The sequence below is a fragment of the Lodderomyces elongisporus genome, chromosome 6 (genome assembly GCF_030384665.1).
Source record: "Lodderomyces elongisporus chromosome 6, complete sequence".
In the NCBI taxonomy this organism is placed as follows: Eukaryota; Fungi; Ascomycota; class Pichiomycetes; order Serinales; family Debaryomycetaceae; genus Lodderomyces; species Lodderomyces elongisporus.
In genome coordinates, this window is record NC_083678.1 from 64,678 (window position 1) to 78,218 (window position 13,541).

The 13,541-nt window shown below is 36.0% G+C and overlaps 6 protein-coding genes and 1 non-coding gene across 7 annotated transcripts; 3 read left to right on the forward strand and 4 right to left on the reverse strand. All coding sequences in view use genetic code 12, as the record gives it.

The window, feature by feature from the left end:
* Window positions 1-392: 392 nt before the first annotated feature.
* On the forward strand, window positions 393-1,367 carry PVL30_004528 (uncharacterized protein; the record flags this gene model as incomplete). Its single annotated transcript, XM_001524618.1, has 1 exon — window positions 393-1,367. One exon carries the CDS (start codon window positions 393-395, stop codon window positions 1,365-1,367), a length of 975 nt encoding a protein of 324 aa, XP_001524668.2.
* Window positions 1,368-1,631: 264 nt separating this feature from the next.
* XDJ1 (DnaJ-like protein xdj1) lies at window positions 1,632-2,918 on the reverse strand (the record flags this gene model as incomplete). Its single annotated transcript, XM_001524619.1, has 1 exon — window positions 1,632-2,918. One exon carries the CDS (start codon window positions 2,916-2,918, stop codon window positions 1,632-1,634), a length of 1,287 nt encoding a protein of 428 aa, XP_001524669.1.
* A 498-nt stretch (window positions 2,919-3,416) lies between these two features.
* PVL30_004530 lies at window positions 3,417-3,523 on the reverse strand. The gene has a single exon. It is a non-coding gene; the product is annotated as a tRNA-Leu (tRNA).
* A 1,027-nt stretch (window positions 3,524-4,550) lies between these two features.
* Window positions 4,551-5,412, forward strand: COF1 (cofilin; the record flags this gene model as incomplete). Its single annotated transcript, XM_061119588.1, has 3 exons — window positions 4,551-4,553; window positions 4,677-4,687; window positions 4,995-5,412. 3 exons carry the CDS (start codon window positions 4,551-4,553, stop codon window positions 5,410-5,412), a joined length of 432 nt encoding a protein of 143 aa, XP_060975571.1.
* Window positions 5,413-6,038: 626 nt separating this feature from the next.
* Window positions 6,039-7,628, forward strand: PVL30_004532 (uncharacterized protein; the record flags this gene model as incomplete). Its single annotated transcript, XM_001524620.1, has 1 exon — window positions 6,039-7,628. One exon carries the CDS (start codon window positions 6,039-6,041, stop codon window positions 7,626-7,628), a length of 1,590 nt encoding a protein of 529 aa, XP_001524670.2.
* A 301-nt stretch (window positions 7,629-7,929) lies between these two features.
* PVL30_004533 (uncharacterized protein) lies at window positions 7,930-8,178 on the reverse strand (the record flags this gene model as incomplete). The annotated part of the gene is made up of 1 exon (XM_001524621.2): window positions 7,930-8,178. The coding sequence occupies one exon, from the start codon at window positions 8,176-8,178 to the stop codon at window positions 7,930-7,932; it is 249 nt and encodes an 82-aa protein (XP_001524671.2).
* A 1,782-nt stretch (window positions 8,179-9,960) lies between these two features.
* On the reverse strand, window positions 9,961-13,011 carry PVL30_004534 (uncharacterized protein; the record flags this gene model as incomplete). The annotated part of the gene is made up of 1 exon (XM_001524622.2): window positions 9,961-13,011. One exon carries the CDS (start codon window positions 13,009-13,011, stop codon window positions 9,961-9,963), a length of 3,051 nt encoding a protein of 1,016 aa, XP_001524672.2.
* Window positions 13,012-13,541: the final 530 nt, after the last annotated feature.

The window sequence follows — 13,541 nt, forward strand, 5'->3', positions numbered from 1 at the left end:
TGGTTTAAAGATCGATGGATGCGTGTATCTAAGCCTGTGTCTCCGTCTCTGTCTCTGTCTCTGATTCTGTATGTGTGTGTGTACGTAACTGTGTATGCGAGGGAAAGGGCTGCTATTTTTCTACGCGCTAAATTGAGCCTGTATACAAATTGTTTGTGTGTAAACAAAATATATACATATTAGAAAAAAAACAAATAAAATAAAAGTTACTCAAATCCAATATCAAAACAATCCGCAACCAAAACAACCAAAAACATCATCCATTACCATCAATTATCAAACTTATTCCAAAAAAAAAAAGAAAACAAAAACTTGAAAGCTTTTTGTTTATTATTTTCTTTCTATATATCTCCCTTTCTTTTTTGATTTAGTCTTTACTCCTTGTTATCATTATGTCCAATCGAGTGTTTGACAATTCAGAAAACCGCAATGTCATACAAGGGTTTAACAAAAATGCTCAGCAACAACACAAACAACACAAACAACAACTGCTCAATCAGAATTCAAAGCTAAAGCAAGATTTCAAAAAGAGACCTATTCAAACATTTGCCCGTGTTCCACTAGGTGGGAAAGACCAGAATACAAATTCTATATCACTCAATCGCTCGAAATCGAGTCTAACGTCGACTAAATTTAATCCACCAAGATTAACAAAGTCCAATTCAAGTTTGGGAATCCCAGCTGTCTCCGTGTTACAAGATGATGTAGCTATTTCTGCACCTGTATCTTTATCTTCATCTTCAGCATCAGCTTCAACCTCATCTATACCTTCAACTTCATCTACTCGTGTACCAGCAACATCATTTGCACATTCTCATGTTCCTATTCTGACGGAGAAATCAAAGAAAAGAGTGCTATTAGAGGCTTTACCCGAGCACTTGAACATGGCTTCACCCAAAAGGTCCAAAGAAGAAAACTTTACGGATTCATTGATGAAATTAGAAATACCTGAGAAGCCGCCAGTTGGTAGAGGACATCAACTTGTATTTTCGCTGCAAACTGATAAGCTTCATGCTAGACATGTGATTGATAGAAATGTTAATAATATGGATCCAATGAAACGAGATCTACTGAACAACAAGAGCAGAAATGACATTATAGATGAATTGGTTGAACTTCATTGGAGAGATCCAATTGAGACTATACCAGAGCAACGACCGGGACTGGTAGAAGAACGAGAAGAGATATATCCAAGTTTATTTGATGAACTGGAATTGCAATTTTTCTCTACTCCAAACATAGTCAATGAAGGCGATTACAAAGATGAGTACAAAGATAAGTATGATTCTGGTGACCTCACTATTGATGTGGATTATGAGGACGATATTGGATTGAATGATGAAGATTTGCGTAACTTGCTAGATTAACTATAATTGAAGAGGATTCAACAGAGAATACAAAAAATAAAACAGAATAAAAATAAATATTACAAAATTTAAAAAAAAATAAAGAGGAGAACAATATACAATTGTTGTACATGTAATTTAAATCTAGTTCTATCTACAATCATGCTTTTTTACTTCTTTTTTTTTCGTTTCGGAATCTATTTCTCTATTGGTATGTTTGTATGTTTGTTTGTTTGTTTGCATTTTCCTTTTCTTTTTCCTATCCTTATATAATCAACCACTCATCTACTGCTGAGTGCATTGTGGATCTTGATCTTGATCTTGATATCGATTATCGTATTTGTCCTGCTCTGACTCATATGTAGGCAACTCATCCTCGCTGATTGTTGTAAAATCGGTAAATAAATCGATATTTGCCTCAGGGCCTAAATCCAACTTTTCTGCACTTGAGGGCAAAATGTTTCTTATTTTGAGCAAGTCATTCTTTTCCAAGTACCAGTTGTCACGAGGGAACTCAATTTCTGGCTTGAGATAAAGGTCTCCACTCTTCTTCGATGAGAACCACGACTTTGAAGCTTTTGGCATACCTTCTCCGGCCAATTTGATATAGTTTCCTGGTCTAGTCACTTTACCGGCTGGTACGTTGATCTGGATACTTCGTCCATCTAAATGCACAGTAACTTGTTTTGTGAAACCTGTTAATGCTTCCGCGAGTGGCAATTTAAAGCTTGAGTACAAGTCATCACCTTTACGTTCAAACCTTTCATGAGTTTTGCAAGTATAGTCAAGGATAATGTCACCAGCCTGTTTTCCTGGAAACTCGTCACTTTCTCCCTTTTTAACTATCTGGCCAACATTTGGCGACCCTTTTTGTATCTCAAATTCCAAAATCTTGGTCTCCTCAATTATTCTTGTACCACTGCAAAGTTTACATCTATCCCTTGTTCTGTATATTTTACCTGTTCCATTACATGTAGTACAGTCAACATACTCCTGAGCCACCAAGCCAGGTGCAACACGCTTAATCTTTCTTGTGTGTCCTTCTCCGTGACAGATACCACATTGTTTGCTCACTGCATTAGAGGATCTCAACCCGCTTCCTTTACATTGGGTACAAATAATGTTTCTTGTTGAAGTTGTTCTAATGACCTTGCCGAGGTATAGATCCTCTAATGTCACTTCCACCTTGATATGTGCATCTTCAGTTCTCTGTCTGTGTGTTCTATTCCCACCATTTCTTGAATCACCACCACCATTAAAAAAGTCATGGAAGTCATTGCCACCAAACTCGTTGAAATTGCCACCATAAAATTGTTCAAATGGATTCGAGGCATATGACGCCTGAGGATCAGCTGAGCCGAATTGATCATAATTATATCGCTTTTCCTCATCTATGAGTATTTCATATGCGTATGACACTTTTTTGAATTGAATCTCTGATGATTCTCGTTCATCTTCTGAAACTTTATCAGGATGATACTTGAGTGCTAGCTTCCTATAAGCTCTTTTGATTTCGCTGCTGGTTGCATTTGACTCGATCTCGAGTATTTCATATAGATTTTCTTCCTCCATCTGAAAAAAAAAAATTTATAAATTAAAATAAAAAATGAAAACGAAAGTTTTCAATATTCAACCTCGATGCAAGTGGTGATGAAGACTTTGAAGCTAAAAAATTTTAAACTTGAGTTGTTTGTCAATCGGAAACGAGTAGAATATCCAAAAAAAAAAAAAACTGAAGGAAATAAACCTGAAAAGTAATCAAACGTGAAGTAGTTTAATAGCTTTAGATTGTCTTTTGAGGCAAACCTAAAAAGAAAAAATGTGGAAAAAAATTATTAAGAAATAAAACAAACAAAATAAAACAAAATAAAACAAAATAAAACAAAACAGAATAAAAAAACACGGAGTAGTAATTTGGTCTTCTGTCTTGAATCAATGTTGAAAAATTCCGTGCGAGTTTCGATGCCGATTCAGACGTAAGATGAGTGAATAGCGCCACGAATAAATTAATATATACATCGAGTGATAGAGAGAGGTGGACGGAGAGAAAACGAACAAAAAAAAAAAAATCGATGATGACAGGGTTCGAACCTGCGCGGGCAATGCCCATCGGGAAAAGCTTCAAATTTTGATTGTTAACCTGCACCCGACGCTTTAAACCACTCAGCCACATCATCTAAACTCATTTCAAGTTTGAGTTTATGACGCATTCAGACTGGATAGTATATAAAGTGAAGAAATTATAGTTTTAGCTGACCAAACTTTAACAATCTATTAATGTATTTGGACACTATTCGCTAGTAAACTTTTACCTAATGTTGAATTAACCAAACAGTTTGTGAGGTAATCATGCTATTTGAAAACTGGTAAGATATGTGTATGTCAAGTTTCACACATTGAATATCTATTTTTTCAAATAACTTGAAATATTTTTCCAATTTTTTTTTTTCTTCACTAAAATTGGTAAGAAATTGAGTTAAAGAGATTTATATTAGCTATTGTGAACAGAAAACCATTATACTAGACATTTAAATACAAACTTTTGCATCCACAATTGAAGAGTATAAGTGAATATATGCCATAATTCTAGCAAGGGAACTCGTAGAGTATAACTATAAGGCTATACCAAATTTATCTAAAACTTTGCTGGTATCCCTCAAGTCTAGTATTTTTTTTCCCATAATTGTGTTTGTCATTAAGAAATGCATGAGAGAGAGACGTTGATTATGATTTCAAACTACAGTAGAGGATATAGAAGAGAAGAGAAGATAAGACAAGAGAATATATCTATTTATCATATTCATAGGTAAAAGGTTCTTAATTGGTTTGGTGGCTTTATAATAGTAAATGTGTAAGCTTTGCTGAGTTCAAATGACTGGAGATTTAACAGAGCGTGAGAAAACGAATGAAGTAAGGGGTGGAGGTGGGGGGAAAGAAAGAAAGAGAGGAAACGATTTGAAGAAGGGAAGCAACACAAAAATAAAAAAAAAATAAAAAAAGTCAAAACCTTTGCAACTGGAAATGTGAAACTGACATTTGAACTTTCACACACACACTCTCTCACTCTCTCAGAGAGAGGAAACGAGAACGTCAACAAAATCTCTAAATTCCCGACAAAAGTTCAATTGAAAGGAGTTCCAACAATCTAACTATTATTTCCACCTATCCACACAGACAATCATATATTACAAAACATAATTCATAATGGTATGTACTAGCTATATAAAAACCATATATGAGTCGATTGAGTACCTATACTGAGTGGCATATGGATAAGCATTCGACGATTTGATAAATGATGAAAATTATACTAACAGCAAAACTATTAAGTCAAGATCAGGGTATGTCGAAACCTCACCAATAGCCACACACTAAATTACGGAGAAGGGCCCCTTAGTTCAACACATTTACTATTCTTATTATTATTGGGTATTTTTTTCTTCCTTTCTTTTTATTCTTTTCTTTTTTCTTTGTTTATTTTTCTTTATCTTACAAATCCATTTGTTGTTTTTTACCATCCTACCACTTATTACCTTCATCTACTTCGACCGTGGTTCTCCCATTATTAATTCATTCTTTAAACTATCAAAGTTTCTAATGTTCAAAGTATCAGTTTACTAACAGTTTTTTCCCTCCCCCCTTCTTTAGAGTTCAAGTTGCAGATGAATCGTTAACAGCATTCAACGATTTGAAACTAGGCAAAAAGTACAAGTTCATCATTTACACATTGAACGACGCCAAAACCGAGATCGTTGTTGATGAAACTTCTACAGAGACCGACTATGATGCATTCTTGGAGAAATTGCCAGAAAACGAATGTAAATACGCCATTTACGATTTTGAATACGAAATTGGTGGAGGTGAAGGTAAAAGATCCAAGATTGTCTTTTTCACATGGTCTCCAGATACCGCACCAGTCAGAGCCAAGATGGTTTATGCTTCATCAAAGGATTCATTGAGAAGAGCCTTGAACGGTGTTGCTGCCGATGTTCAAGGTACTGACTTTTCCGAAGTTGCTTACGAGTCAGTTTTGGAAAAGGTCAGTAGAGGTGCCGGTTCCCACTAAAAGCTTTCAAATAGCTCAATCAATGTATTGTTAATTGACGTCAATATAAACCAATTATTTTTCTTTTACACAATCACATTTTCCCCCACCTGATCCGCTGATCCCCTAATGTCCTTTCCCCTTTACTCCCGTCTTCTCTAAACTTTATTCATGATTTTAACTTTCATTCATATTCTCTTTTATTCTTCCTCCACTTCTTTTCTTTTTCTTTCTTTTCATCTTTTCTTTTTCTTTTCCTTTTTTTTTTTTTTAATTTTTTTTTCAAAAAGGAAGTAAACAATTGTGTTCCTGATACTTTTGTTTAAACACAACTTTATGGTGTTATATTTTCTTTTGCTATTATGGTCTGTTCTGACTCGATTGATTGTATTTCATTTCCCCTAATTTCATCTCCTAATTCCTTTTCTCCATGGTTCACCAAGCCTAAACAAAAACAAAATATAAAGTCAAGCCACACTCCGGAATGTCGCGTTTAGCTAAAATGAAAAGCATAATATATTAATTTTTTAAAAAATTAGCTCATAGGTCCCCCACAACCCAGACGATTGTTCAAAACTCACGTTGTTTCTACCTCGCCCTTACTTTGCACCAGCTTGCTTCTCGATTTAAGACAAATATATCTACAAATGTCTAAGCAGCAGCGGGCGACGCTTGCGCAAAAGATTAAAGTGCTAGATTATTTTCATCAATCAGATAGTCCGCAGCTCAAAACGGTTGATCATTTCAAGGATCATTTCTCCATTTCCACTTCATCGCTAAGCGAATGGCTCAAAAATGAGACGGAGTTGCGTCGACGATATAATGAAGCTGCGGACTTTAATGCTTTACAAAACAGCCGAAGAAAAGCTACATTTAAATATGAAAAGATCAACAAAGCCATGGATAAATTGGTACAAGACAAATTAGCCAGAAACGAACTGATTAGCGAACCGATATTGCGTAAGCATTGGGCAGTATTTGCACAACAATATGGCGTGGATGATCCGAAACGAATGCATAGCTTTAGTCATGGTTGGTTGAGTCAATTCAAAAAGAGACACGGGATTAAAAAGAAGAAGTTTTTGAAACAACAGCAGCAACAAGGGAAAGGACAAGAGCAAAAACAGGAGCAGCAGAAACAGTTAATAAGAGAGGGTCTTGGTGGAGGAAACTATTCAACGGGATCAAAGGAGTTTTCGGCTACTGGTTTGACAATTGTAAATGCCAATGCTAGAGATGGATACATGTCTCAAACAGGTCCATCGTTGCTGAATAACAAGCCGAAACAAATTGCAATGAATGAGACCACCAACACCGATAATAGTGTTACTAACAACAGCGTGGGTGATCGAAACTTTTCAACAATGCTTACAAACAGCCAACAACAACAACAACAGCAGCAGCAACAGCCACTAAACATTCTGGTCCCAAATCATGAAAAGTCACTGAAACCTTTTAATGTAACCTCAATTCTTCCACTTCCAAACCCATTTATGCCGGTCACAAGCAACAAATCTCATTTTGCACCTTCCAAATACGATCAAGAACATAAAAATGAACAACAACTGCTTCATATACAATATGGTTCTGTATCTCATAAACCATTACATACAGGTAGCCAACTTGGACAACGCGATAATCAAACTATACAAAGTTTCTCAAAAAAGAATGATTTCAAAGACACATCTGGTAATAAATCAAATATTGAACAGCTTGTTGCAACTAAACAGACACCAGCATTAGCTGCTAACTACTCTACTGGTGAAAGACAACAGCGACAACAACAACAACAACAACAACAACAACAGCAGCAGCAGCAGCAAAAAATACCACAGGATGAAGGTGTCAATGGTATTATGCAAACCAAACCTAGTCTTCTTCAAGAGAAAAAGCAACCATCTCAACAGATTCGAGATGGAATGAGCTTGATCACATCAAAAAGTTGTACACAACTGGCTCTTTCAACATTGAAGCAACTGCTGCAAAAATCACAACATTTACCACAGAAATCACCACAGCAGTTGTCTTTGAACTTTTCCACAGGTGGTGATGAAGATGAAGGGAAATTGATCTTTGTTACTGTTGAACAGTTTTTAAACGATAATCAGACTCAGTATCCAAACACATTCAAGATTTTCCAGCAGCTTAAAGAATCATTTTATCGTGAGAAGAAATTGGTTACAACACAAGAAGCAGAGAAACAAAGAGCCGATACGAGTGGAGCACTGCGACTTTAGATGAATTTAATATTATCTAAACACGTAAATGCACGCACCAGTTGAATCAAAAAACAAAATATTACATAACATAAAAAAAACAAAACATAACAAAACACTACAAAACAGAAGGAAAAAAAAAAGGATAGACAAGCTTTGTGTCAACAAATACGTTGTCTTATGATGTTTCTTCCACATGAGCTTCCTTGCCTCATATTTAATTTAATTCAATTCAATTTAATTCAAATCTAGCCATAATAATCCAAACTCATTCAGACTTTATTTGTGGTATCATTTCATTTGAGCTCACATTTGATAAATCCTATATTCTATTTGTGAAATCAATTTCGTTTACTTCATTGTTCATTATTTCGATATCGCCAACTTCGACTTTTAAAGTTGGCTCGACATCTTTATCACTGGTGCTGCTTTCCAGACTATCCATTGTAGAGATTGACTCGTTTCTCAGTTTAGTTTTGCATTGACAGTCATCGCACAGTTTAGTACAGTGCTCTTTATCACCAGCTTTGTTTTCATTATGTATTTCCAAGGCTCTAATATCACCAGTCATTTTTTCAATTTCAATTAAAAGATGGTGCAGATGTTGTCGTTGTTGTCGTTGTCGTTGTTGTGGTGGTGACTGTATTATGCTCTTTCTTTTGTGTGTGTGTCTTCGTAGGTATAGTGGCTTTATCAGCTGTCTGTTGTTATTTTCCTCTAAAGATGATGTTGACGAGGAAACAGAAGAAGACACGGAGGAGGAGGAGGAGGAGGTGGAGGCAAAGGAGGTGGAGGAATCAATGGTGGGGTACTCTGAGCTCGGTATTAGTTTATTAATCTTTGTATTGATGGCCAAATTGGCATCGTGTTTGGCATACAAGTAATTTCGAAGTGCCATAACAATAAAGATAATTATTTAGAGGTGTGATTTCTTGGTGCAATTAAAAATTAAGTCCGACTATGGGATTTAAATATTGCAGCCTATCAGGTGTAACTGATGTGTAACGTAAGATTGCAAAGTTTGAATTGTATATGTGAAACACTCCAGTAGACAATAAAGGAAAAAAAAAGGGCTAGCTGGTAAGTATATATATATATATAGATATAGTTGTGAGTATAAGTAATTATAAATGAATAGCTCTCTTATACGATAAAGATAGGTAATAAAAGTTACAAGAGGCAAAAGGCAAGATGAAAGGTCTAGATGGGGTTATATAGAATTCACCTTGATCCTCTCTTTGTATGTGGCCATAATGGATTAAAAACCAGAAAACTCAGGCTGCGAAATATTTCTGCACCGCGAGAATTTAAAATTTTGGAGAAGAAAAAAAAAATTAATAAAAAAATAAATTTAAAAATTTAATTCCTCAAGTGGCATGATTTTTTTTTTATTTTAATTTTTTAATTTTTTTTTTTTTACGTGAACTCTCTTCCGGTGTCTTCCTACTGGCTACTATTGACTATGTGATACAAGCCAAATTTTATATGTTCCCTTTACACAGTATCCCGTTCTTTCAATATTAGTAGAGGAGGATGAAGAGGATGAGGAGGAGGAAGAAACCCGTTTACTTCGTTTCTCCTTACACGGTTGATTACTAATTTGTGTAAGTGTTGTTGTAACACTTTTGCTTCTCCATACTTTTCATTGTTCAAGTCCTGTCGTATATTAGTAGAAACATACAAACCTTTCTTTCGCTTTTGTACTTATATCTTCAATTCCTTCCTTCAATTCTCCTTTGATTAAATCTTCTGCTCTAGACGAACTTCACATTTCAGTGTTGATCATACCTCGCCTTTTTCCCGAAAAGAAATAGTAATCATAAGCACCATCTCCAAATGTTTTGAAATTACAAAAGATGAAAAAAAAATATTTATTTCCACAAGCAGCCTCGGTTGTAAAGTACTTCACTAGCTAAAAGTGAAACCAAAAAAGCGAGACAAAGCATCTACTCTTTAGTTTCTTGTCTATAACATTATTTATCCATGGATACAAATTTTTGAAAACATACAAAAGGAATCAATTTATTTATTAATTATATTCAATTTCCACCTCTTTTCTTTTCATTCAACTGGAACTAAAACTTATAATTAACCAGATTTTCGCCTATTTTCGAAAATAAAGAGAAAACAAAATTGAATATCAAAAAGAAGAAGAAGAAGAGGAAAAGATTATACAAAATAGTACAAAATAGTACAAAATTATACAAAACACCTTTCTCCTTTTTCCTTTTTCCTTTCTCTCTTGACTAGTTCCTCTTTCCACTCGTTAGTCTTCTCCATTCTCTAATCTTCTCTCAAAGATTTCTGTCATTTATTTGCTCCAAACATTATAATATTACAATCCTATCAAATTTTATTTTGCATTCTGGCCATGTGGCGTTAATTTGAACCCAATAATCATTATACCCAATGCAATAGTTAAAAACTTAAACTTCAAATTATCATCAACCAAATCCTCCTTCTGTCGACTCTTGCCCTTTCCTCGAGATTTGCTTTTAGTCTCTTTCCCAAGAACCAAGTGTCTGATTTGATTAAGCATGCCCAACTCTTCTTCCGATGAAGTAGAACCAGAAGAAGAAGAAGAGGAGGAGGAAGAGACGTAGTTATCAAGTGAGCGGCCCCTTTGGCCCGCCTCAACATTTTCATCTCCATCCCCATTTTGCTCTTGCTCTTGCTTTTGTTCTTGTTCTTGTTCTTGTTCTTCATCATCGTCCGCTGCTTGTAGTTGCCATGAAGAGTTTGAGTTATTATCATCGTTATCAAAGTCCAGGTCATTTTCATCTTCACTTAGAGAATAAAGTTTCGATCGAGCAAACACTTGTGAAGCAAACTTCTTGATGTACTTGTCATTTGCAAAACGACCATCAACACCAACAACATCATCCATATCTATATCTATATCACCTTCCTCTTCCTCATAATCATCACCATCATCATCACCATCATCAAAGTCGTCAATACCACCATCAATATCGTCAACACCATCAATGTCTCGAATATTATCAAGGTTGTAATCAGTACCTGTTGATGTTCCTGCTCTTCCTCGTCCTTCATCTATGAGACCCAATTTGCTGATCCCTAGTTGCTTCTTGACGTGTGCACGGTCCTGATTATTTATCTTACCATCATTATTATACACAGCATTGATAGAAACAGACCTTAGCACACGCTTCTTGTTAATCAACAAGTCTCTCGAATCCTGGATCAATTTTGCATCGGAATATTCATACATATTAGCCTGTCTTAATGAGTTTTCACTTTGCTTCTTGGCCAATTTCCTCAAATTCTTCTTCTGCTTCTGCAATTCAAAACCTATGTATGAAAGCAATTTATCGTTATGGAGTTTTAACGATTGCAATTCAAACTTGAGCTTTGTAATCTCTTGTCGCGTTTGACTATTATAGTTGTTTAGATTGTTCAAATAGCTAGATCGTTTGGATGACAGGTCAAATTCTTCGTATGAAAACCGTTTACTTCTACCATGATCCAAACTTTCATCTTCACCTGCTTCTTCTCCCTCTTCACTAAAACCATTTAAGGCATTCAATGTTCCATTGCGGTGATACGACTTGATGTAATCCTCATCTAAAGACTCATCAATCTTGTTGAATACCACCAGCAGCAGCTGCCTTTTGCTTTTCTCAGGCATTGAAGCTACTCTAGTACTTGTTTGGTCCTCAAATTCAACTTTTATAGGCAAAATATCATGACTGTTATATCGCACATGCGTAGGTTTCGACGAAGAATACCTCTTGACTGAATTGAAATCTTCAAACACAGCCTCAGGAGATTCACCACCAGTTGCACTGGTTTTAGCATTGCTCGGAGCCAATTTGAATGGCGACAACACAAACTTTGAATTCGTTTCAGAATTCAATTTCTCTAGTTTCAAACTATTATTATTATTATTACTGTTATTAGTTGTGTTATAGCTCGCAGGCAAGGATTGTCGTTTAAGATTTCTCGACTCTGGGTCGGGCGATGGTGGAAGGATTGCTGATGATGTGGGTGGAAATTGGAAATTAGTGTTTACCTTGAATGAATTCAGTGAGCTATCTCCATGGGGTAATTGATCAAAACTTTCATGGCTATAATATGCCAATTTATCATCTCCTTCGCTGTTACCTAGTCTCCCGTCTTCGTTACTGTTAACTTGATGAGCACGCTGGATTATCCCACTCGTTCTAATAACGGAATCAGTTGAATGATGAAACTCTTCTAAAATGTCGTTATTGGTGGTAGTAGTAGTAGTAGTATTGGTAGTAGTGCTAGTGTTAGCTATACTTTGTCTATTTCTTCCCTCTATTCCTGCTCCTCCTGCTCCTCCTGCTCCTCCTATAGAATCTTCACTTAGACTGAATTGGTTGATCAAATCTTCATTCTTATGTGCCAAGAGCTCAATCTGATCCATTAAAACAAGTTTTGAGCTTTTTTCCACTTCGAATTGGTTTGCCAACATTCTATAATCTCGCATTAGTTTCTCATGACGTTCAAGTAGTCCCTTTTCATCCAGTCGTGTTATATGTCCTGCACCACTACTGGCAAAACCGAAACCACCCAAGCCACCACCACCATCATCACCACAAATAGTGCCACTAACACCATTACTCGTGGAGGTGATAAGGCCCAAGCCTGGACTCAGTTTGCGCAGTGCGACAGAAGCTGAACCTTCAGCATGTTCTGACTCCAATTGTGACACTTTACGTTGTAGATCCACAATGTACAGTTCGTAAAATGCTTCTTGTTTACTCATCAATTCTCGCAAATGATTTTTTTCACTTTCTAGCTCCTCAACGGTTTGCTGGTATAGCCGGCTCTTGACTCTTGCAAGGTCTAAATCTGCGGAGCTATCGACATCAATGTTTATGTCCAAGTCCGCATTTTCGGCATCAGCTCGGTTGATTAGATTCATTGTGTCTGCAAATCGTCGTTCGATACTTTCATATGTTTCTCTACTTCCGTCTCCACTTGTCTTTTCCTTTTCTTGTTGTTCTTGATGTTCTTGATGTTCTTGATGTTCTTGATGTTCTTGTTTTTGCTCTTGTTCATTTTCATTCCCAACTTGTTCCTCAAATTGTTGTTTGTAGTTTAAATCGATCCGTTGGTTGGGACTATTCTGTGCGGATTGTGGCATAATATGATCATGTACTGGTGTATGCAGATACCTCTTGTTAGTTGTGGTGCTTTGCGATGATGATCTACTTTTTGCTAAATTAATTCCTGCTGCCTGTGCTGCAGTTTGGCTACTTTGAGATGTATTCATCAATTTTTGATTTGAACTTAATGGTGCTGGTGACGGTGATTTCCACTGCAGTGATTTCAGCTGTGCAATATCAATATCCTCTACCTGACTCTGAGTTAAAATTGTGACTTCGTCGATTGCAGTTGTGGTCATAACTGCCATTGACTTGTGGACTAATAAAGGAAGTTGTCGATTTCGCGAAAGTTGGAGACGTGAAGTACCTGGATCACTTTAAAGCTTGACTCTGTATATATATATGTATATGTATGTTTGTATGGATTATTATGTGTCTGTGTGTAGATATATATATATATATGTATATATACTACAATGATTGGGCAGTTGATGTTAGGTTATGCAGACTTTGATTTTGTTTTTGGGAAAAAAAAAAAAGAAAAGAAAAATCAGTAGATTATATTGTGGCAGCGTGTGGGTATATGGGTATGTGATATTGATGGGGGGGGGAGGGGGTGGTGAAATATAGGAGAGAATAGCCTTTGAATAGTTTATATTCTTTCACCTACTATTAAATAAAGTTGATGTTTTTTCAAGAGGAAGAGATAGAGATTATGTGCTCTTTTGAGTGAATTCTTTAGTTTCTCTAGATGATTGGTGTGGGTGAGCTGCTATTATTTGTTGTCTTTGTCTTTGTCTTTGTTATTGTTGTGTTGTTGGTACTGGTATTGGGTATA